This window comes from Manduca sexta, chromosome 4, assembly GCF_014839805.1.
Source record: "Manduca sexta isolate Smith_Timp_Sample1 chromosome 4, JHU_Msex_v1.0, whole genome shotgun sequence".
Lineage (NCBI taxonomy): Eukaryota > Metazoa > Arthropoda > Insecta > Lepidoptera > Sphingidae > Manduca > Manduca sexta.
Genome location: NC_051118.1, coordinates 4,675,862 through 4,701,493, shown reverse-complemented (window position 1 = coordinate 4,701,493; position 25,632 = coordinate 4,675,862). Strand labels below are relative to the sequence as shown.

Here is a 25,632-nt window from a genome sequence, read left to right as displayed (position 1 = left end):
TTGGCCATTCATCCAGTCTGAGATCATATTACTCATTACTACTGACATCATCGATAGATTAATAGTACAGTTTTGTTGGGGTAATTTTGGATCACGGGGTAAGAGACTGTTCAAGTATGATTTTCAACAACCCCTGCCCATGTAACGCGCCGTAACGTTTTCCTGTAGCCCCCCCCCCCCCCCCAAAGTTATGTAACTCTAAAATTACATTTTTTTTCGCAAGGACCAGAAAATCGCTAAAATATCTTTGTTATTTTTTTTAATAAAAATCCAATGTTACATAACACGTACGAATCCCCCCTCCCTCCCCTGTAACGCATCCTAACGTTTTACTAGACCCCCCTCTCCTCCAAATTGCGTTACGTAATACTTGAACGGCTCCTAAACCGTGTATTTTAAATTACTGCTATATCCTAGCTTATATCAATTCTGTGATAATTGTGACGATATTATAAAATTAATTTTAAACTACGTCAAAGTTCGGAAATGTTACTGGGTTGAGTAGTTCAACGGTAAATTTTGAATTAACGGTGTCCCTTCATCCGAAGTTACCCCAACACGCTATATGTTGAAAGTGATTTTTATTATTTTATTTTATGACTATCAACATTTTAAAATGTATTCCTGTACAAAAAAAAATGTGAGCCGTCACGGAACGCCTGGCAGATGTGAAACATCGTGTTCATACAAGTAATATACATAAATAACAAGATAACCACAGGACCTAAATATATCATAATTAATAAATTAAATGAATGCCTCGGTGGCATAGTTGTACTGTATGTGCGGTACGACAGCGCTCCGAGGTCCTGGGTTCGAATCCCGAGTCGGGCAAAGTGTTGTTTGGGTTTTTCTGCTTAGTATCAGCCCGGAGTCTGAAATTTGTGCCCGATATGGCGATAGGCTCGCCCCCTATCACATCATGGGACGGAACACACTTGGCAAAAAGTGGGTGCCTTGGTTGCGCCTCTGCATACCACTTCGGGGATAAATGCATGATATTGTGTGTGTGTAAATTAAATATAATGTTTTTTTTACAGAAAATGGTGACTATATATTTAATAAACATTTATTTTCATTTAATACAAAAATTCATTATATAATCGTCGGCACACCGTACACACTACCTATACTTATATATAGACTGTATACGTATATAACCCTAGTATAGCGTGGCGACCCGACGCCATGCCAAGCGTCGCCACGTCAACAATCCGGTTTATACCTGCGCCTAGAGATGTTTCACATCAACAATTCAAAGTACATTTCTTGTAACTTACAGATCTGCTTTCCCCAGACCGACTCTCTGTAGTTGACGCGGCGCGCGGCACGGCGACGCTTCGGCCGCGGTCGTCGTGCCGGCCCACGACTATCGTTTGATAGTTTGCGTACCACTTTGTGGTAGAGACAACGAGATGATGCGTTCGATACCTGACAAAACAACGCTGTTAAAGCCGCGTTCGTAGCTTGCGTCCTTTTCTAGGAGTGTTGTGTCTTTGAGGACTAATTAAAGTTACTAACATGTTGCATTTCAGTATGTTTTAAAACCGCCTCAACATCCTGGGGTGGGCATAGAACACTAGCGTAACAACGACCAACCCCCCTCCCCTCCCTCCCTCCCTAGCTACGTCCATAGATAAATTATCGACCCACTCTGGCTTCCTAGCTCATTGTTAAGTATGCAGATCACACATTCAATAAACTTAAACGAATAGTTAGTCATTAAATCGCACAGAAATGTGCAATAATTATCCATTTTATTTTTCATTACATAATGTGTGACATATCGTCATAAGAAATTAAAATTGTTCAATTTAAATTTAACCGAGCGGTCTTATCGAATTAATTTCTTACAGGTTTAAACTAACACATGTGGTTCAAATTAACCTCAAATACATAACTTACCAATTCGCACTGGACATCATCTATTTCGTCCTCCATGATGTCGAACTCGTCTGTATCTTTCGCCGGGATAATGAGCAGTTTGGTTTCCGGGCATCCCTTACCCACAATCAGCTGGGACGACTTGGGGAAGATCAGTCGATGCACTGTCCTGATCATTTTAAAATACGTAAATAGGTAGTACTTACATCTTGAAAGTAATTCTGCTGAAGATAAACAGCGAGTACCTAATTGAATTTGATTAACATTATTTTGAAATCTGGTAAAACCATTAGACCACCCCATATCCTTGAAAAAGAGAAAAGTGGCGTAATGCTGTGTATGTTAAATGCATTTACAGAGAACTAATAAATATCTACCTTGGTATATAACATGGTGGTTGGAACACCTCCCTGGTCGCCATGTCTTGACAAATCCCATCCAGTAATACAATATCTTCCATAAGTTCGTTGACCACAAATACCTGATTGTAATTTAAATATAAATTGGTAATAGTGTAGAATAATAGTGTAGATGCGTTAGGTTAAATTCTCAAGTCTCAAGTCATGTAGGTATGATAATCTTAATAATTAGGTTCATTATATGATACTTACTTTTTCGGAGAAATTGTTATAAAATTAACATTTAACCTGGTTTTAGATTCTGTAATATACCATTGTCCCGACTGCCATTATAAAATGTAAGTTTCCGAAGTGCTTGTTTTCTTTATACTCTTGAGGAATAAAAGCATTGTTTATATGTGACTATTTATTAACTTATAAAATATTGTTATAATTGTTACTAACTTTAAAAGCCTTGAGACACGGCACGAAGGAATGTTCTAGACGCATGCTTAGTTTCTCAGCTGGCCAACTGTGGTACGCTGGCACAGTAGGCATTACCATCATGGAAAACTTGATGCCTATCTCGCGCCACATTGCAGATTCTAACCTAAGAAACGTATCAATAAAATTGGGCGAATAAAGACCGACAAAAATCCACAAAATTGAATATACAGTAATTTCAGATTGAAGCTACGCCGCGTTTAGTACCGTTGCCGGGTAAAAAAACATAGATTCCTATTGTTTTTTTTTTTAATTGAGTGACTCAGTTGCACGTTGTGCACGCGATACAATTGCCGTGCTAAGGTCTCTGATTATGCCCGGTAAAAGCAATAAACTCCTATGATGTAACCAATTTAATAAGCGAAATATGCGTACCTTTTATCTCTTTTTCCCCTGTAAAAGGGAAATGCGTGATACTACGCTTATGTTTTATAAGCCTATACTAACTTTGTTTACATCATTTACTGATAATGAAGTATATTAAAGTAATATATAATAATACAAATGCATACCCCATAATCGGATGTGGGGCAATCTTGAACGCCTCCTTTATTATAGGCAAAGTTATGAAGTAAGCTTGCACGGCAGAGTCACAGCGTACAGTGTAGTTGTACGGGCGATTCGTCAAAACCTATAAATAAAACACTTTACTACCGATTAAAAAAATATATATTTAAAATAAAAAAACAAATAGAACGCATTGGGGTAATGCCGGATCACGAGGTAGTCCATTCGTTATAAAATTACTCCTACAGCTACATCACAATGTTTCTTAATACTAACAATACTGAAAACACAGCTTGAAATGTTATTTTTAACGTACTACAATTGTATTAATTTTAGTTACGAATTACGATTTAGCAATAATCTTAAAACAACAGGAAAACCCGTGATTTGACGTTACCCCAATAATCATTATGTATTAAAAACATTAAAATGTAATATTATATTTTCAAAGGTCTAAACACCTCCTCCCTTATTTTTATTCCTTTCCTTTGAGTCCAGCAGGGCATATATATTTATAGATTGGTAACATTTACCTATCATAAGAGATCCAATCATTCTTATACCAGCGAATATTAGAAAACTTGTAAAATATACATGTAGAGCGAAGTTTAGAAAAAAAAAACTTGATAATTATTGGCACCTTCAATAATAAAAACATAATTATGTAACCTTCAACGAGAATTATAATGTCATTTAATTAAAAATACTTGATTGATATTTTTTTTAATAATTTATCATAACTTTACCTCTTTCAAAAAAGTCATACTTACCCCAAGTACGCCAACAGCATTGCCAGAAACGATATAATCTTGGCTAGGCTCGGCAAATTTTAAATCAGTAAAGAACTCGTAGTTGGGTATTGCTTCATCAATATCGCCGTCGGGCGGCACGTAGCTGGCTTCCAAGAGCCCTGACACAACAATGTACAAGCCTTTGGGCTCGTCACCTAAAACGCAAAATATTTGACAATGGTTTCATACGAGAGTACTGTATTTACAACTTAATAAAAAAGAAGATGTTAACTTCGATGTGTTTATTTTTTTAGGTTTGTTACCTCGGACGTCGGTATTTATGAACCGATTTGGATTTATTTTTTTATTCGTAAGAATAAGTATACCTCCAAATTGGTCCTATAGATTTTTTTCAAAATCGCATCGGTAGTTTAGTTTTTAAACGAAAATAATTAGAATAATTATGTCATTCAAGTAAACGAATTTGCTTTCTTGTAAGTAATGTTTTTAGGTATATTTTTATGTTTTTGCATTGGGTTTGGTTGTAATATAATCAGTAGTAAGCACACGCCATAAATATAATTAATCTGTGGAAATATTAGACCTTAAACAACTGTTACACTTCAAAAGACAGAGCTCTTTATTTATCAAATATCCAAAACCGAGCTACGTAGGCTTGAGCTTCTGCTGGCATTCTACGGAACCCTAACTACCCCATTCTACATTTAAAATATTTTAACTGTTATTTCGAATAAGATATTTTATCTGTGTTTACTCACCTCTAGATATCAATATATCATTGAAGTTGTAGTTGAAGATTTGTGAGTTTTCAAGGAAGAAGTCTGCCACCCTTTCATTTCCTTGTAGCCATGACACTGCCCGTAGTTGGGTCTGTTAAAAGGTTAATACCCTTTATTAAAACTACACTGTCACTGAACATTTTACAGATAGACAAATGCAGAATGATTTATTGTCACGACTTTCAATATAAAATTTATAAAAACATTTGTTAAAATACTGCAAATTCGTGTAATATATTCGCTGCAAAATCGGTAGTGGGAAGGATCTGGGCTTGATTCTTAACGTAAGAGATATTCTGTCATGATTTCCGGATAAGATCACTGCAATTATTAATTGTAAATCTATTTGGGTCGCAGAATGAAATCGATGAGCCTGTCTCCGTCCAGTGGTGAACATCGGCCTTCCCAAGTGAGCGCCAACCATACCGGTCTTAAGCAGCCCGCATCCATCCACAACCTGCCTTTTTCAAGTCGTTGACCCATCGTGCAGCTGAGCATCCTACACTACGTCTTCCTAACCGCGGTCTCCACTCCAACACCTGTCTAGTCTATCAACTGTCCGTCCGTTTGCAAACGTGTCCGGCACAATTCCACTTCAATGTGCTGATTGTTAACTAAACTAAATTATCTTTGTGACACAGACAAGACAACACATCCATAACACTATCGAAGAGGAAGCTTAGTATGTTTAAGGGTCTGAGTTGAGACTAGACATACCACAGCCACCGAAACGCCATGGAGGATGCAACGTAGTATGTTCTAGGTTCTGAGTAGAAGGCAGCTAAAATCAACTATAAAGTTTGTATTAACCTCAGGCGCAGAGGGAGCCACTAGGCTGCCTTTATGACGACACATTTGCACCTTCTCCTGTATTGCATTTACTAGCAAACGGTATTCCATTTCATCCAAGAATCCTGTAAAATACAGTCAGTGTAGGTATTTTCTATTATTTTTGAAAATGTATTCAAAAATACACATACGACACGCATTTATCCCCGAAGAGGTACAGAGGTGCAAACAGGACACTTTTAACCTCTGTGTTCCATCTCATGATGTGATAGGGGGCGAGCCTTTCATTATATCGGGTACAAATTTCAGACACCGGGCTATTCTGAGCAGAGAAATCCAATATCACTACCTGACTCAGGATTCGAATCCAGGACCTCAGAGCAGTGAACCGGGGCATAATACATCTACGCCACTGAGACAGTCAAAATCTATTCAACAGATTTGTTCTATAAATATAAACAAGGTACTTAATTATCAATTTTAAGTATGACAAGAATTTGGTGTTCCGCGAGTGCCTTTACTTTAAAGTTAGAGTTACCCATCATAGTTTTTACCCAAATGAAATGTGACATCAGCTTTGTCTATGAATATATAATATCAGCCCTATATTATATACTGTCCCACTATCGGTCACGGGCCTCCTCTACTAATGAGAGGGATTAGCCCTAATTCCATCACGCTGGCCTAGTGCGGATTGGTAGACTTCACACACCCTCGAAATTCCTATAGAGAACTTCTCAGGCATGCAGGTTTCCTCGCGATGTTTTCCTTCACCGTTAAGCAAGCGATAATTCACAAAGAATACACACATAATTTTAGAAAAATCATAGATGTGTGCCCTTGAGATTTGAACCTGCGGACATTCATCTCGGCAGTCCGTTCCACAACCAAAGGCTATTGTCGCTTTTTTCTATGAATAAAATTGTTAAATTAACACTTCAATAAATTACAGTAGATGAATAAAATAATGCAAGTGATATTTTATTGAGTTTTTTTTAATAAAAATACGTCAACACTATAAATCTAATACTAAGTCAGTTCTAAAGTAACATTTCCTTCTGAATCCGTCTCGCCAGAACCACAGGCTATATCTAGGAAATGTCCATACGGCTCGCAGTTCTCATTGGCATTCGTTGTGTTCTTCTGCCAACTGACATACTTCTTCAGCGTCACTAATATCTCTGACTGAAGGTCCAACTTGCGCTCCTCAGGAACTTTTCTAAAATGCGGTAACAACGAGTGTAAAAAATTGAGATCATGGTCATTTGTACATTCTTTCGCATCATCCATTGACTTCTGACTTCTGGTGTCTTCGTGTTTCGGTACGTTTGTTTCTGGTGGTTTCTTTTGCAACATATGAGTAGGTTTTACTGTAAGTAACGCGCTTTCCTTCGGCTGGCATGAGTTTCTTAAAAACGATAACTGGGAGTAATAGCGATATTCTTTACGTGTCGGAAATACGCCATTACTGTTTTTCTCGTCCATTTTTTGTCTTAATTCTCTGATGTAGCATACCCTTAGACTTTTCCACCGTCTTTGAAGTTTTGTAACTGAAATTAAATACAAAATGTTTTCTATTATTTAAATAGAAGAACTACATATCCTAACCTAAACATGAATAATCACAACTGTTTCCTTTTTAAAAGAAATGTAACCTCGCATTTCGCCAACTTTAAATCTATAGTAAGTATCTCTTATATAGAGCGAGAATACTCATATTGGAATTTATCGAGCGTAACCGGCTTTAGGTAGTCAAGCACCGGGTGAAAAAATATTTCCCTTTTCTGGCGACCTTCGGAACATACGATTCCAGACAAAAAAAATAAGCCAAAACATAATCATCTACCATTTTACAACCTCAAATCATAGCCACTAATCGATGAAATTATTATGACTTGTGAGTGAACGGGCATAGTTTTCTGTCTCTTTCGCACGTTGCGGTCACCTAATATTCTATCGCAACTCGCACCTCACACGCGACGAAATGTTTTTACTCCGTACGTCAACACATGCCACACGCTTGCGAAACTAAAATCTACCAAGTCTGGATACAAATTTATATTGTTTAGGTAAACGATACCGCGGTAAAAGCTAGTATCAACATAATAGTTAGTAATTAAATTGATTATGTCAACTTGTCACCTAAAAACGAAATCAATAAACACAAATTACAAAATATTTACCTGTTTCATTCTTTTCACTCGTATTTAATCGTGTAAAATTAGGAATTACTTTATAACACACTCTTTCCCAAGACTTTATCTTTTGGAAGCGGCTGTTGTAACCTGCAGCTCTGGCGTCCCACAGCGCTGGTTGACTTTTCACAGCTGCTATAAATCTTTCTGTGCTCATTTCTTGGTTTATACGCTCCAACGATTCATTATCGCTGCTATCAATATATTCATCGTCCTGTTCCTCTTTCATCATTGTAGAAAATAAACGTCAAGTGCACAACTATCCACCGCGGTAAACAAGTGAGACTGACATTTGACGTTTCTATTTTCTGGTATCCGATACGCGAAACAAGAAACTACGCATGACAGCGATGCTTCTGTGCAGTTTGAAGAAACTTTTTAATCTGTTGTGGCATTAAGTTGTATTTGTGAATAATTGTGTCATTTACTGGAGCACATTATAAAGTATTTATTGTTAACGATATAGTATAGTTTGAATAAATATGACGTATGATGCTGTAACATTATTATGAGGTTATTTTGTTAAGATGTTTTAAATTATAAATTATAATAATTTACAGTTTACGAATAGTATACAATCTACGAACTATTTAAAGCTCGTGAAAATACGTGAAATATTACAAATCACTGAAAGTAGAGCAACCCTATTGTCAAAAATATTCTGAACTTCGATATCAACATCTAACGACGTGCATTATCTAGTTTCTTACACCGAATACATTCACTCGTAGCGGCGATCGATGCATAGACGGTGGAAACATTTCGCAACTATCGTAACCGTTACTGCGCATGCGTATGATGTCTATGTCATACAATAAATCTGAAGTCTATACAATTTTTATTATTAATTAAAGTATATACATTCTATAATAATTTATACGCATCTAATAAAAACTATAAAATGTATTTCTTTTTTTATATAAATTTTCGCCACTGATAGAATTATAAGAACTAGTAGAAACAATTATCTACCGTAACGCCTCTAGTGTAAGAAAATGAAAATTTTTAGGACAAAAAATTTTAACCTCACTAGATGTCGCTAATAGAAAAGTTCATCGTGTCATGTAAATAATAAAGAGTTCAAATACCTAAGAATATATATATATATATATACTAGAAGTAATAAGTTAAGTAAGTTACATTAGATTTTTAAGTTTTGTTGCTGTGCCCAGGTCTCCTGGAATTACATTGTATTGTCCGTTATTACCCTAATTTATTTTTTAATTTTGTATTTTTTGCTTGCTGTGTTTGCTTGTAATTGGTTGTGCAACTTATCCTAACCTAGTGTGTAAGTTTTATATTTTTTGTAAAATTGTTACAACTGTTAGCAAACCTAAATAAATAAAATATTAAAAAAGTGATGTAGCACCTATCTTGAAGCTATTCAGATTATTCAAATCTGATGATCTGATGGATGATATATCAAATTAATTTACTACATGTTCACCGGCCAACCTTGGAACATGACAAAATGGCGGGATTTTGTGTGTTGGTTTCACAAATATACAACCTTCTTCCTTCAACTGCATAGCGTCTAATAACATAATATTCAGCGTGGATGTGGTAGCTTGCCGTGTCTTCACTGTTATTGCTGTCCAGGGGCGGTCTCGCTGCAGTAAACCCAGCTGGCGAGTTACTGTCAACCTAAATTTAAGTACAGCTATTGTCAACCTTTACAATATTAATTTCAAAGAACTACAAGTGACGCATATTGTTTTCAGAGACTAAGATGACAATTCATAAGGCGGTGGACAAAATTTAATGCAGAACGACTTGGGTTACACACCTCATTGCCACGTAGGTATACAGGTGTCATTTTAGTGGCCGATTGGTAAAAGTAGTGAAAAAAGTATAGTAGCTTATTTTAATTGAAAAAATCCGCATGATATGAAATTTGTATACCTTTCTAAGCATGAACGTAATATGATATTTGAAAAATAAAACACTGTATTATTACATCATTCGATCGTGAGCATATCTCTTATAAGGACAAATGTCTAGGAAATAATTGAAAACTTAAATACAGCAAAAGAGCAGTGGCGAAGGGTCCATATAAACAAATTCCTGTCTGCTTTCCTTTCGCTATTTATGTAAAGTCTCATTATTAGAACGATTTGCAAACCATATTTATGCATAGGTATTATTAGAATCTATAAATTATATCGGTTTCCCTTTTGGAAAATATCATCCTTCGCCACTGCAAAAGAAAGACTTAGAAACATTATTTTTATGGTGGTACCACTGGCATATGGGATATAACCATCAGACGAGTGTCTTACCTCGTTCAGTATGTAATTGTGTTTTAGGATACAAAAACCCACCTATCAGCTTCTAGTCTAGCATTCAACGTTTCCTGGATCTGCCTGTTGTCAACTAACTGAGGTAGCAGATTGCACACCTCTTGCTCACCGGTTACAAAACCCTAAAATAATAAACCATAAGCAAAGCCAGACTCTAGGCACTCTTTAGAATCGTACTAGACCTTTCCAGAATCCTGCTTATAATTTTTTCGATACATAGGCGCCTCGATCTTGGATACCATAAATAGCTATTGGGTAAATAGACCCCATATAGAACATCTATTTTATTATGGAACGCTGTGTAAAATTTGATCTGTTGATGTCTAATAACTACGGGACTCTGGGGGATCAGTTCTACGCTGACCTTCTTTTTCGCCTCAGTCCTCAATATTGTGGAGCTAAAACCGTCAACAGCAATGATAAAATGCAAAGCAATTACCTTACCAACATCGTATCCAAAAGCTAACTGTATGTCAATCATCCGATCGATATAAGCCATGATCTTCGGAACTGATACTCTAAAATAAATGAAGACATTTTTTGAAAGAACAAATTAAATAAGAGCTTTATTTCTACAGACTGTAATGACAAAATACAATATATAAAAGTGGTAAAACGGAGTTAATGTTTACAATTAAAATCAGTAAAGAAAATCCAATTGGAATATGTCAATACATATTCAGAGCACCAATAACTGTGAAATATTTACTACTTTAAGCTCAAGTCCGTCAATTCGAAAGGCATTGTTAATTATTAATAATAGTTTTACTAATTTATTTAGTTTATTAATGACTGTATCTTAGTTCAGGATCTACTTGATAGTTTGATCGTCATGATCATCCGCCTTTGGAATTTCACTACTGAACATAGGTCTCCCCTAAAGATTTCTAGAACCTGTCAGAACCAGTTGATATCCAGCGAGTTCCAACAACTTTTGTCTTATATATCAACATGTGTAAGAAAAGTGAGGATACCTTGCCAATTTGAACAGCCTAAGAAATCTCAGCATCCTCAACAATTTAGTAGCGGTGAGAACGCTAGAATTCAAGTTTCTCCACTTATCCCAAGGCGTGAGAGCGTCAATGATATCTAAAACTAAATCTGGAAGAAAGAGTATGCTATGTGCAAATACTGTATCTCTAATGGGGTCGGTAGAGATGAAACTATAATAGTAATTTCCAAACGAAGCTGCTACACATTCGAAAACATTATATTTGTAACCTTATGTCTTCAGTAAGTTATCTAGACCATTTTGCCATTTTAACCAAAGAAGTATTGAATAAAAGGTTCTATCGTCAATGAATAATAAAGTTTTGCCACAGTGGTTTTGCCCCATGTAGAGGCTATTGGTACTCAGAGGTCCGTATCAGTGTCGGTCAGCAAGGGTGACAAATGATACTTCTATTATGTGAAAAATGCGAAACTGGGAAACGCCAAAAAATTTGCAGAAGTTATTGGAATTATAAGAAGTTAAAAATAATTATACCTACCGCCAGTAGCCATTACGATGATGAAGAAATCCAGTTTATTCCAATGTGACTTGAAGTATCCGCCGACGCCCAGCGCCACCATCTTCAGTATCATTTCCAACACGTAAATGATGTAGAAAAACCTTTAGAAATAATATTTACAAACGATATTGTATCGATCTCTAACTGTGTAATGTATTTAGTATTCACACGCTAGTAAGGAAAATAGAAATTTAGTTGTCTAGTTTCGAGTGAAATTATTATATTTGTTAATATTGTGTTGATTAATTGAGACAATTTAAACTGTCACAAGTCTAGTAATCCGTAACTTTCTTTCTTGAAATAAGTATAAATATTCTTTTATCATCAATTAAACAACAAAAGCGGAGGGAAAGGGAAAGAGAAGCAATGATAGCCAAGTTGGGTGTGGAACGTACTGTCAAGATGAATGCCCGTTCAAAACCCAAGGGCTCACACCTCTGACTATTATAAAATTATTTGTGTATTCTTTGCGAATTGTCACTTGTTTTAACGGTGAAGGAAAACATCATGAGAAAACCTGCATAGCTAAGAAACTCTATAAGAATTTTGAGGGTGTGTGGAGTCTACCAATCCGTACCATGCCAGCGTGATGGACTAAGGCCTAATCCTTCTCAATAATACAGGAGACCCGTGCCCAGCAGTGGAACAGTTTATAATACAGGACTGATATTATTATTAAAAAAAATAAACTAAAATACTAACAAATTCAAGCTCTTAATAGTGTAAACCATTAACGGAGTCACAGGAGGTCGTGTGGCCACCTCGCACAGGATTACCGGCGTGTTGCATAGTATCATGACGTAAATAAACACGTCGAACCACACGTTGGAGACTAGGCGGTAACAGATCTGCCTGCATCGGCCGTGTGGGACCTGCGCACTACCTGCTTCAGTGCTCAGCATGTTTACGAGTTTGCGACGGAGTTTGATGGCGTGGGCCTGAAAATAATCACAAAATAACATCACACGTTTCGCCAGATATGTTAAGTACCATATTGGAGGGTGTGACATGAACCTGTTAACTATAGACCTATTTATTGCAATACAATTATACCCCCGATGCAGACATTTACAAGATTTTGAAATGAGAGAAGTTTGTTAAAGCAATGTCATTATATCATGAAGAAGTCACGCCTGATGGTAAGCGTTTCTTAATTTAACTTCTTATACCAGTAGCAAAACACAAGACCGCTTTCAATTGTAGTTTGTACTAATCAGTGCACTTCCTACTTTGAGACACTACATTTTTAGTGTTATAATGTCCAGTGATTACATTTACTATAATTTCCTTCAAATTTAAACCTTATCTTGCTTACAAATTGCTAAATTATGGCTGAATTAGAAAATGTTGTGGTAACTCGCAAGTAGGAATAATCAGCCATCCAAATCTGTAGACTAAGCTCTATATGACCTACCTTAGGTCTCCACAAAGAGCCCAGTTGTTCCAAATTAATCCTGCCATGTTCAGAATCAGCAGCCACCTCGACAGCCTGCACCAGCAACCTGACTCCATCCTTGCTGATCTTACCGTGCTCGTATTGGCGCCAGTACGAGATCTTCATAGCCTTTAATACGCGCTGATTTGCTTCCCTGAACATTGATAAAGATCCACAAATTAATGATATTGTAAAGGTTTTCAACACCTGTTTTCTTTTGGAGGTAAGTGTTTGGTAGTCCGAAATCTCATAAATTGAAATGCAGCAGAAAATTAATTCAAAAGAATGTTCACTTACCTGCTTACATTACAAAAAGGGCTATCAAATTATAAGGGCTGTATGTGAAACATCGGTAATGCTCTGGTCGAGCCATTTATGGCTCCTCTACTTTGCTATTTTAAGTCGACGACTTTCTTGGTTTTTAATTATTATTCTAATAACGGATACTGATGCGGTTGCATCCAAAGCTGATTTTATATCTATTTTCAACCTCACCTCATCATTTCAGCAAACTCTTTCTTTGTCGGCTCGTTGGGTATCTCTCGTTCGCAATCTGGACAAGTGGTATACCGGTACCCCATGTAAGTATCATCATCACTGTCTTCATCACGACCTGATATTTGTATTTGGTACGGGTGTTTAATTGTTGTTCCTGGAAAGGGAAAATTTGATATCTTTAATCAATTCAATCTTGAAATAAGTGTATTACATGATCAGTTTAATCAGCCAAGACAAATACTGCTTTTATTGAAAAAAAAAAACATCCAGCTACCTCTAGCGTGAGTTAAAACATAAATGTATGACCATGATGAAATTATTTTCCAAGATCATAGCATTAGTTCCTTTAGATACGAAATATAGAAGATAGGCAGGAACAAACACGAATTGTTAAGTATTATCTAAATATCTAATGCCTATCCACTTCAAAGATAAGTTTGAAGGTTTAAAGCTTAGGGCAACAAATATTGGTATTTCGAAACATGTATAAGATAAATCAATAAATATTATGACCACTAAAGCTCACACATACTTATAAGGAATCTAGACGAGGCGGTCCCGAAACTCTTTCGTAGCTGCTGATTTTTTCGATACAAGACTTATATCCTATAAGGTAAAACTATTAAATTGAATTATTAGATCTATTTATTTAACAAATTCTTCACCTTCCATAACCAAGTCCCAATTAGCATCAGCTAGAAACTTATCCATCTTAAGCATGGAGATGCAACGATCTCTCGTTGTCATAATTCTTTTCACGCAGTTCGTCATGTTAGCTTTCTTTGCTAAGGATATCTCAGCTAATCCCAATATCTTGAGCACCTTTTGCATGGTTGTTGCATTTATAAGGAGAGATAAGATCACAAGACCCGCGGTTTGGATTATAAATATCTGTAATTATGCATTTTAATGAGGTCTTACTAGTTTTCTGGTTTCATTCATTAAGGAATTAACTTAGACTCTGTGACTAATTAGGGATGAAAGTTCAAAAAGAGCTATTTCCTGCCGACGAGTCTTTACAGTAATAACATTAATGTGTTTTTAGTGATACAGATTTATCTACTTAGCTTGCGTTAGTATGCAATTTCAAGAATAAGATATTTTCTTTCTTTTACTACAGTACTGTCTCCATGGTCATCTGCTGTTCTATACGTAGCTAATAAAATGTCGTACAAATCATAAAAAAACCTGTAATGTAATCGTAAGGTTCCTAGTATTCTCTACATATCTATAAAATGTTACCTAATTTTGTTGAAGTGGAGGTATTAAAAAAGCATACAATAAAATCCTATATCCTACATAGAAACGAAATCTTGAGTATCATTCGATATATAGTCAACAAGCAAGCTTACCTCGCCTGCATCAGCAACAGCAGGAGTTTGAAGAACAATAAGAGCAAGGCATAAAGACAAAGGTCCTCGGAGCCCTCCCCAAACACACGCCATACAATGCTGCCAAGTCATCCCATAGCCGACATGACGGAGAATTGGAGTCATTATTGAGTACACCATCAACCTAAAATATTTATCATGAATTTATCGCCTATTTACTCTTTTAGGAGCGTATGGACATTATAAACACTTACCTCGAACAATAAACCGTAGTATACGTAACAAACACAAGCGAAACTTGTCGTACGCTGATCACATAACTGACTTTCTCAAAAATGACCACACCAACCATCGTGAACACCAAAGTATTAGCAGCGTGGGCCATAATGGTCCAGAAATGTGCTACTACCTGCTCCACGTCTCCAGCAACTGTGGACTTCTTGTTACTGACTAACACTCCTGCTATAACAGTTCCTAGTAACCCAGAAACGTATAGGAACTTCTCTCCGATATAGTAAGTCAGGTAAGCCCCAGAAATCGTTACAGTTACTGCACATAGAATATCGTAGTAAGTTATTGAGAGCACACAACCGATTATTTTACCCATGACAAGCCCCAAAAGGATCCCACCACCAGCATATCTTAGGAGTAATATGCATATTTGCGAAGCTTCAGTTAACGCTAATGCTAGATACCCAAAAACAGCAGTAAATTCGATCATAGCCGTTGCATCTCCAATCAATCCTTCACCAAGCAACAGGACGCCAATATATTTCCCTCTAGAAAGTTCTTTTAACTGCTTAACAACCTCCATAGGGTATATAGGAGAACATATTATCCCAAACAGAATAGCCGTAGAAAAATTCCAGGATGATTCTATCAAATAATAAGCCATGAAGGCCGCAGTCAATGCTGTTAGCAAAGCTCCTGGTACTCCAACCAGTAAAATTTGAGGGAAACTCCTCCAAAAAGAGTGATAATCCACACTGTACGACGTGCTAAAGATCAGAATTGGTAGGAAGGTGATTAATAGCACGTCAACGTCAATATAGCAAATGTATACGACAGGTTTGAAGGCGGGGAAGCGGTTGGCGCAAATCCCAGCGAGGCCTCCAAGAAAGAACATTATCACTCGATACGGAACACACAATTTCAACCATAGCATAATCGATCTGACTATAACACCGACTAGTAACGTAGCTGATATAAACAAGAAACCTAGAGAAGTAGGGTATCCGAGTGTCGGTCGGCTGGGATCGTCAAATCGTATCTCATCTTCCGAAGAATTTATTTGTTTAGTCTCTTTTAATAATGTTATATTTGCCGAACATAATTTAAATACGAGTAATAGTATTATAGCCAATGCCATTTTTGAAGGCATGGCCAAATAGACTGCATGACTAGTTAATTATGTTAGCTGGAAAACAACCAAAATTATGAGGGGAAAGTAAAAAGTTTTCTTTTAATAAAGTTTATTTGTAAATCAATTTTTCTTACATTTTCACAATAAGTGTATTCTATTCTTCTTCAAAATTATAGTCTGAATCTGTTTCCACTGCCGCAGAAGGATTATTTGAGTAATGTCCATATTGGTGCGATTTTTTGTTGTTATTTTTTGCCCAGTTATAATTGACATACTTTTTAAGTTTCTCTAAAATCTCCGACTGAAGATCTAATTTATACTCATCAGGAACTTTCTTAAAATGCGGCAATAACGAATGTATGAAATTGAGATCATGGTCATGCACCATTTCTTTCGCGTCATCTTCATCTGACTTCTGACTACTAGCTTCGTCATGCGGTGTCACCTCCATACTAACTATTGGTATAACCTTCTTTGTAACTTGTGGAGTACTGTTCGGAGGTGGCTCAAATTTAAATCCCCTATGAATAGAATTTAAAAATGACATCTGAGAAAAATAAAGATATTCTTTGTGAAATGAAGCATCTGAACTGTTTTTCTGGCTCCTCTTCTTCTTTCTCTCCCTGCAATAGCAACTTCTTAAGCTTTTCCATCGTCGTTGCAATTTTAAAACTGAAAATAATAAATTCATGTAAAGAAACTGTTCCACATTCAACTATGGAAACTTAGAACATTAAAATGAGGTACAAAATAAAAGTCTTACTATCAAATGTGAAATGAAATGTAGATAACATTGTAAAATATTATTCAATTGCTTTTTCTCGCTCTTGTAAAAGAGCTTTTTCGAAGCAAAAGTTCCGCTATATATTTCCCCGAAGTAAATAATTGCCTTTGTCCTGCCCAGAGTTTTATAGTATTTCTATTTTAATTTCGCTAAATTTTGTTTTCCTACATCTAAATTCAAAATATTATACTAGTCTACTTTTTAAAAATATATCTCGTCCAAAATAATTTACTTTTTCTGGCTTTCTTCGTCTCAAACAATAATATTATATTTTTATTAGGAAAATAATAAATTTGTAGTCTTGATACCTCAAACAAAAAGACTTTCCCATAGCTCTGTCAAGGTAGCAGTAGTAACTTAGCAGAATTAAACCAAATATATTTTAGAATTTGTTGCTAATTTGTTGCTAATTAGTTACCACTATTTCGATTTTGTTGCTCAAGCCGTTTAGAAAAAAAACCGGTCACTGCTATCATGATATCAAGCTAGCATGGACCATAATGAAACTTATACTTATATGATCAGACGTAATGTAGGAATTTGTTGCTAATTTGTTGCTAATTAGTTACCACTATTTCGATTTTTTTTGCTCAAGCCGTTTAGAAAAAAAAGCTACCACTGCTATCATGATATCAAGCTAGCATGGACCATAACGAAACTTATACTTATATGATCAGACGTAATGTAGGAATTTGTTGCTAATTTGTTGCTAATTAGTTACCACTATTTCGATTTTTTGCTCAAGCCGTTTAGAAAAAAGCTACCACTGCTATCTTGATATCAAGCTAGCATGGACCCTAACGAAACTTATACTTATATGATCAGACGTAATGTAGGAATTTGTTGCTAATTTGTTGCTAATTAGTTACCACTATATCGATTATTTTGCTCCAGCAGTTTAGAAAAAAAGCTACCACTGCTATCTTGATATCAAGCTAGCATGGACCCTAACGAAACTTATACTTATTTGATCAGACGTAATGTAGGAATTTGTTGCTAATTTGTTGCTAATTAGTTACCACTATTTCGATTTTGTTGCTCAAGCCGTTTAGAAAAAAAAACTACCACTGCTATCTTGATATCAAGCTAGCATGGACACTCACGAAACTTATACTTATATGATCAGACGTAATGTAGGAATTTGTTGCTAATTTGTTGCTAATTAGTTACCACTATTTCGATTTTGTTGCTCCAGCCGTTTAGAAAAAAAACCGGTCACTGCTATCATGATATCAAGCTAGCATGGACCATAACGAAACTTATACTTATATGATCAGACGTAATGTAGGAATTTGTTGCTAATTTGTTGCTCATTAGTTACCACTATTTCGATTTTTTTGCTCAAGCCGTTTAGAAAAAAAAGCTACCACTGCTATCTTGATATCAAGCTAGCATGGACCCTCACGAAACTTATACTTATTTGATCAGACGTAATGTAGGAATTTGTTGCTAATTTGTTGCTAATTAGTTACCACTATTTCGATTTTGTTGCTCCAGCCGTTTAGAAAAAAAAAACCGGTCACTGCTATCATGATATCAAGCTAGCATGGACCATAACGAAACTTATACTTATATGATCAGACGTAATGTAGGAATTTGTTGCTAATTTGTTGCTCATTAGTTACCACTATTTCGATTTTTGCTCCAGCCGTTTAGAAAAAGCTACCACTGCTATCTTGATATCAAGCTAGCATGGACCCTAACGAAACTTATACTTATTTGATCAGACGTAATGTAGGAATTTGTTGCTAATTTGTTGCTAATTAGTTACCACTATTTCGATTTTTGCTCAAGCCGTTTAGAAAAAAGCTGCCACTGCTATCTTGATATCAAGCTAGCATGGACCCTCACGAAACTTATACTTATTTGATCAGACGTAATGTAGGAATTTGTTGCTAATTTGTTGCTAATTAGTTACCACTATTTCGATTTTGTTGCTCAAGCCGTTTAGAAAAAAAAACTACCACTGCTATCTTGATATCAAGCTAGCATGGACACTCACGAAACTCATACTTATATGATCAGACGTAATGTAGGAATTTGTTGCTAATTTGTTGCTAATTAGTTACCATTATTTCGATTTTGTTGCTCAAGCTGTTTAGAAAAAAAAGCTACCACTGCTCTCTTGATATCAAGCTAGCATGGACCCTAACGAAACTTATACTTATTTGATCAGACGTAATGTAGGAATTTGTTGCTAATTTGTTGCTAATTAGTTACCACTATTTCGATTTTTTTGCTCCAGCCGTTTAGAAAAAAAAGCTACCACTGCTATCTTGATATCAAGCTAGCATGGACTCACGAAACTTATACTTATTTGATAAGTCGTAATGTAGGAATTTGTTGCTAATTAGTTACCACAATAAGGATTATGTTGCTCGAGCTGTTTTGAAAATAAAAATAATTTAATAATATAAAAATAAATAAACGGCCTTCAAAACCACTCAAAACCAAAAAAATTTCACATAACAGGTATATACTGGATACGAATTTTGGAGTCGGTGTCTAATTGAAATTGCTGGTTAAGCTAGATGGACTTGTACTATAAAATATACTGTCTCGATGGCGTAGTTATGTTTCGCTTACAATACGACTATCGCGCTGAAATGTTACACCTTTGCCTACCCCTGAAAGGGGAAAAGGTGTGATGCTATATATATGTATGTAAGAAGTAGATTCAAGCAAACTTAAATCAAAAACACAACTGATAATATTTCGATCACAGTATAGCTATCGCGCTATGGTGTTACACTTCTGTCTATCCCTTAAAAAGGGATAAAGGTGTGATGCTATAATATATATTATGCATGTATGTATGTATGATCTATGTCAAAATATGAAATGTAAAACAACAAAATTATGTTTGTAAATGTAGGCGTATGCACGCTGTACACTGTTTCATAGTTTTTATAAACGTTTTAACCGACTTCAAAAAAGGAGGAGGTTATCAATTCGACGTGAATTTTTTTTGTATGTTTATGACCTCAGAACTCGCTCATTTATGAACCGATTTGGAAAATTCTTTTTTTATTCGAAAAAATTTCTCTCCAGATTGGTCCCATCAATTTTTTTTCAAGATCGCTTCGGTAGTTTGGTTTTAAAATTAAAAAAAAACTAGAATAATTATGTCGTCCAAGAAAACGAAATCGGTAATTTAGCTTTCCTGTGACGTATTTAGTTATGTTTTTGCATTGAGTTTGGTTGACTGTACTTCTCACATACTTATACATATAGCATAACATCTTTTCCCGTGTCAGGTCTTACATACATACATACATATAGCATCACACATTTTCCGCTTTTCAGGGGCAGGCAGAGGTGTAACACCACAGCGCAATAGTTATAGTATGATCGAAATATATCGGTTGTGTTTTTGGGTTGGGTTTAATTGACTCCCCTTTTTACATACATACATATATGTAGCATCACACCTTTTACCCTTTTCAGGGGTAGGCAGAGGTGTTACACCACAGCGATAGTAGTACTGTGAGCCAAATATAACAGTTGTGTTTTTGCGTTAGGTTTGCTTGAATCTACTTCTTACATACATATATAAAAGCATCACACCTTTTCCCCTTTTCAGGGGTAGGCAGAGGTGTAACATTACAGCGTGATAGTCGTACTGCGAGCGAAACACATTAGTTGTGTTTTTGCGTTGGGTTTAGTTGACTCTACTTCTTACATACATACATATACATATATATATAGCATCACACCTTTCCCCTTTTCAGGGGTAGGCAGAGGTGTAACACCACAGCGTAATAGTTGTACTGTGAGCCAAATAATATCAGTTGTGTTTTTGCGTTAGGTTTGCTTGAATCTACTTCTTACATACATATATATATAGCATCACACCTTTTCCCCTTTTCAGTGGTACTCAGAGGTGTAACTCCTCAGCGCGATAGTCGTATCGTGAGCGAAACACAACTATGCCATTGAGACGGTCTACTTTTTACTAACACAAAAAGCAAAATAAAAAATAATTTTAACAAAAATTAAACCGCCTTCAAAACCACTCAAAACCAAAAATAATTTCACATAACAAGTATATATTGGATACCAATTTTGGATTCGGTGCCTAATTAAAATTGCTAGTTACTAGATAAATACATTAACGAATATACGAAAACAATGTGCTGCCAGCGTACAAAGTCAGCAAGTCAGATTGTCACCGGAGATAAACACATCGCCGCAGCACAGCAAATGAAAACTATTAAGGAAATATTTAAATTTGTGAACTGTACACTACCCAAATTCTTCCCCTGTTACATATAGCTGGTCAAATGTGGGTGTATTACACTCCTGCCTCGAAAAGATGAAACACCATACATGTGCTTGGTATTACACCTTTCACTGTGTATGTTGTAGTACACGCAAACCTACTCCTTTTAATTGATTTGAAAGAAATTTAGCTCATAGATGGACTATGCAACAAATATAGCTAACTAGCAATTTTAATTAGGCACCGACTCCAAAATTGGTATCCAATATATACTTGTTATGTGAAATTATTTTTTGGTTTTGAGTGGTTTTTGAAGGCGGTTTAATTTTTTCTTACAATTATTTTTATAGTATTACTGTTTTTTTTCGTTAATTTTTAATTGTTGTTAAATACTTTTAGGTGGATTTTCTCCACTTTTACGGTGATGTGCGTATATTAGCTTATATAATTAATCAGACTTTGTATACAAAAGACTTATTCAAAAATATATATATTTAAAAATAATATTATAAAAGATTTAATGGACAATTGATGACAAAAAATAAAGCCCGGAGTTTCTTTCTGCCTTTCTTCTTCGTGTAGTCATCGCTTAAGAAGCTAGTGAAAGGCTGGTAGGTTAGCTAGGTTAGGACTTTTATTGTCCTCACCGGTGAGGATCACGACGCGTTTCTCCCTTATTATTTATTTAAAAATAACATATACATCATTTTATTTGTTCTTTCCTGCCAGCCCGAGCTGGCTTCTTTGTTTACTATACTTTTCATTAACTTTATTACCTATATAAATTGTTTTTTAACCTGTTTGAAGTTGGCAAGTGAGTTTAAAATTATACTAGGTCAGTATCGGATTGTACCGTTTTTTATTTTGTTTGTACCTTATAGGGACAAGAGATATGGTGTACTGAGAGTTTTGTCAATCACCGCCTTGTGTAGTAACATAAACTCGCGGCATTTTCAAGTCAACCATCATTTTAATGATTTTATAGCTGAAAGAAGACGACTGAAGACTGAAGACGCCCCTCAGAGGTAAAATCCCTCTCTAACATGGTACAATCCGAAACAAGGGAGTACAAACGATGGAAATTCACGAAATTCCTAGAAAATTAATATTTTCTTCCAAATACGGCCATTTTAAATAAATCATCATTGTGATGATTTTATAGCTGAATATGATGGACGAATACGTCCCTCAGAGGTACAAATCTCTCTATAACATAGTACAATCCGAAACAAGGGAGTACAAACGACAGAAATCCACGAAATACGTAGAAAATGATTATTTTTTTAAAAAGTACAGCCATTTTGAAATGAATAATTAATATGATGATTTTATAGCTCAATATCATGGAAGAATATGTCACTCAGAGGTACAATCCCTCTGTAATATAATACAATCCGAAACAAGGGAGTACAAACGATGGAAATCTGCGAAATACGTAGAAAATGATTATTTTCTTCCAAGTACGGCCATTTTCGAATGAATAATCATTGTGATGATTTTATAGCTGAATACGATAGATGAATACGTTCCTCAGAGGTACAATTTCTCTGTAACATAGTACAATCCGAAACGGAAAGTACAAACGATGGAAATCCGAAATACATAGAAAATTATTATTTTTAAAAAAGTACAGCCATTTTCAAATGAATAATTAATATGATGATTTTATTGCTGAATACTATGGAAGAATATGTCCCTCAGAGGTACAATCCTCTGTAATATAGTACAACCCGAAACGAGAAAGTACAAACGATGGAAATCCACGAAATACTTAGAAAATTATTATTTTTTAAAAAGTACAGCCATTTTCAAATGAATAATTAATATGATGATTTTATTGCTGAATACTAGGAAGAATATTTCCCTCAGTGGTACAATCCCCTCTGTAACATACTACAATCCGAAACCAGGGAGTACAAATGATGGAAATCTGCGAAATACGTAGAAAATGATTATTTTCTTCCAAGTACGGCTATTTTAAATAAAATCATCATTGTGTTGATTTTATAGCTGAATATGATTGACGAATACGTCCCTCAGAAGTGCAATCTCTAACATAGTACAATTCGAAACAAGGGTACAAACGATGGAAATCCACGAAATTCGATCAAATTTATAATTCTTTGAAAAGGTAGAGCCATTTTCTAATGAATCATCATTATGATAATTTAATAGCTGAATATGATAGAGGCAAACATTCTTCATAGGTACAATTCCTCTTAAATATACTACAATTTGAAATAAGGAGTAAAACGAAAGAAATCCACGAAATTCGTTGAAATTTAATTTTTTTTGAAAAAGTACAGTCATTTTCAAACGAATGATAATTTTGATGGTTTCACAGCTGAATATGATAGAAAATAGTTGCCTTAGTAGTAGAATCCTTTTCACATGTAGTACGATCGCTGTCATGTGTGGATGATAGTCCCGACTATGAAGGTTCACTAATGTATGACGTAATATTTATGGTGCTTCAGAAGCTTGTTATTGATACCATTGCGCTTTTTGATATGTACAAATATATGTATTTTTTGCTCATTTTGGTAATTTTATTTGAGCAGTCGTCCACACTGGATTTGAAAAATAAACTGATATTAAAATTTGTGTATGGGAAGTGTAATAAGAACGCAAATAAAGTCAAAATGATAACAAAAACAAACACTATACAACAACAAAAGTAAAAATCAATAATAAAACAAAAGGTTATTAATTAAGGTTACGAAAAATATTTATATTTTTCTATTACTTTACGCTGCTGTTGCTCTTTGGTTCTTGGTAAAATTTATGACATTTGCGCAAAACGTTGAGTAACTTTTAATTAGGATTAAAAATAAAGGAAACTATCCGTTGCTTTAATGACTGTTAGTACTATGTTACACGTTTTGTGATCCTTTATTAAATGCATTCTGCAGGCAGATTTTTTATTAGAAGTATTTTTATTCGTGTTGTTTTTGGTTTGGAAAGTTTTTTTAAGGACCGGCAATACTGCAATTGACCGTTAGTTGCCAGGGTTTGTCTTATCGCCTCCTTTGAAAATAGGCATAATTATATAATTTTGAGTTTATCTGGAAAAGTTTGGCTTTATACAACTTACCAGTTTGGGAACAAGACACAGGTACATATAAAAATCTAGAGATAGAAATAGTTAACAGTTCAAGAAAAAACTCTTTATTATTTTAATTACAAATAATTACTTAACAATGCATACCACTATTTGTATTAACGCTTGTAAAAGTTTGCGCAAATGTCATAAATTTAACCAAGAACCACAGAGCAATGGCTGCGTAAAGTAATAAAAATATAAATAATTTTGTAACCTTAATTAATAACCTTTGTTTTATTATACCTTAAAGTCACTAAGTGGGTAAAGAAGCGCACGTGTTTTGTGCCACTCATTATAAATATTATTTCAGTTGATTTTTGTCTATTGCCTAGTTATTGGGTTTTATGGTATCGTAAAATTTTAAAATTCACAAGGAATACATATTAAGAACAGTTGACCCTTGCATTTCGCACTAGGATAAAACAAAAAAATATAAATTTCAACGTATTTCGTGGATTTCCTTCGTTTTACTCCTTATTTCAAATTGTAGTATATATAAGAGGAATTGTTTACCTATGAAGAATGTTTGCCTCTATCATATTCAGCTATTAAATTATCATAATGATGATTCATTAGAAATGGCTCTACCTTTTCAAAAATTATAAATTTGATCGAATTTCGTGGATTTCCATCGTTTGCTCCCTTGTTTCGGATTGTACTATGTTAGAGAGATTGCACCTCTGAGGGACGTATTCGTCCATCATATTCAGCTATAAAATCATTACAATGATGATTTGATTTAAAAATGGCCGTACTTGGAAGAAAATAATAATTTTCTACGAATTTCGTGCATTTCCGTCATTTGTACTCCGTAGTTTCAGATTGTACTATGTTACAGAGAAATGATACCTCTTAGGGACGTATTCTTCCATCACATTCAGCTATAAAATCATCACATTAATTATTCATTTGAAAATGGCCGTACTTGGAAGAAAATAATCATTTTCTACGTATTTCGTGGATTTCCATCGTTTGTACTCGTTTCGGTTATACTATGTTACAGAGGGATTGTACCTCTGAGGGACGTATTCATCCATCGTATTCAGCTATAAAAATCATCACAATGATTATTCATTTGAAAATGGCTGTACGGAAGAAATAATCATTTTCTACGTATTTCGCAGATTTCCATCGTTTGTACTCCCTTGTTTCGGATTGTATTATATTACAGAGGGATTGTACCTCTAAGTGACATATTATTCCATGATATTTAGCAAACAAATTATCATAATAATTATTCATTTGAAAATGGCTGTACTTTTTAAAAAATATAATTTTCTAAGTATTTCGTGGATTTCCATCGTTTGTACTTTCCCGTTTCGGATTGTACTATGTTA

The 25,632-nt window shown here is 35.1% G+C and overlaps 2 protein-coding genes across 2 annotated transcripts in view; both read right to left on the bottom strand.

The window, feature by feature from the left end:
* LOC115442985 (sodium/hydrogen exchanger 10) overlaps window positions 1–25,632 on the bottom strand; it is a 36,026-nt gene that overhangs the window by 4,027 nt on the left and 6,367 nt on the right. The window contains exons 3-22 of the mRNA XM_037440697.1: window positions 16,321–16,858; window positions 15,078–16,240; window positions 14,845–15,007; window positions 14,158–14,383; window positions 13,490–13,646; window positions 12,974–13,148; window positions 12,262–12,497; window positions 11,539–11,660; window positions 11,023–11,149; window positions 10,488–10,566; window positions 10,070–10,170; window positions 9,259–9,392; window positions 5,575–5,678; window positions 4,744–4,855; window positions 4,004–4,179; window positions 3,239–3,357; window positions 2,688–2,832; window positions 2,262–2,365; window positions 1,906–2,053; window positions 1,281–1,431 (exon numbers count right to left, since the gene is read on the bottom strand). Coding sequence (XP_037296594.1) covers window positions 1,281–1,431; window positions 1,906–2,053; window positions 2,262–2,365; window positions 2,688–2,832; window positions 3,239–3,357; window positions 4,004–4,179; window positions 4,744–4,855; window positions 5,575–5,678; window positions 9,259–9,392; window positions 10,070–10,170; window positions 10,488–10,566; window positions 11,023–11,149; window positions 11,539–11,660; window positions 12,262–12,497; window positions 12,974–13,148; window positions 13,490–13,646; window positions 14,158–14,383; window positions 14,845–15,007; window positions 15,078–16,204 — 3,706 coding nt within the window. The 5' untranslated portion in view covers window positions 16,205–16,240; window positions 16,321–16,858. The remainder of the gene's footprint in view (window positions 1–1,280; window positions 1,432–1,905; window positions 2,054–2,261; window positions 2,366–2,687; window positions 2,833–3,238; window positions 3,358–4,003; window positions 4,180–4,743; window positions 4,856–5,574; window positions 5,679–9,258; window positions 9,393–10,069; window positions 10,171–10,487; window positions 10,567–11,022; window positions 11,150–11,538; window positions 11,661–12,261; window positions 12,498–12,973; window positions 13,149–13,489; window positions 13,647–14,157; window positions 14,384–14,844; window positions 15,008–15,077; window positions 16,241–16,320; window positions 16,859–25,632) is intronic.
* On the bottom strand, window positions 6,528–8,638 carry LOC115442984. The gene is made up of 2 exons (XM_030168236.2): window positions 7,737–8,638; window positions 6,528–7,103 (listed from the first exon to the last, which is right to left on the bottom strand). The coding sequence occupies exons 1-2, from the start codon at window positions 7,978–7,980 to the stop codon at window positions 6,583–6,585; spliced, it is 765 nt and encodes a 254-aa protein (XP_030024096.2). The 5' UTR covers window positions 7,981–8,638; the 3' UTR covers window positions 6,528–6,582.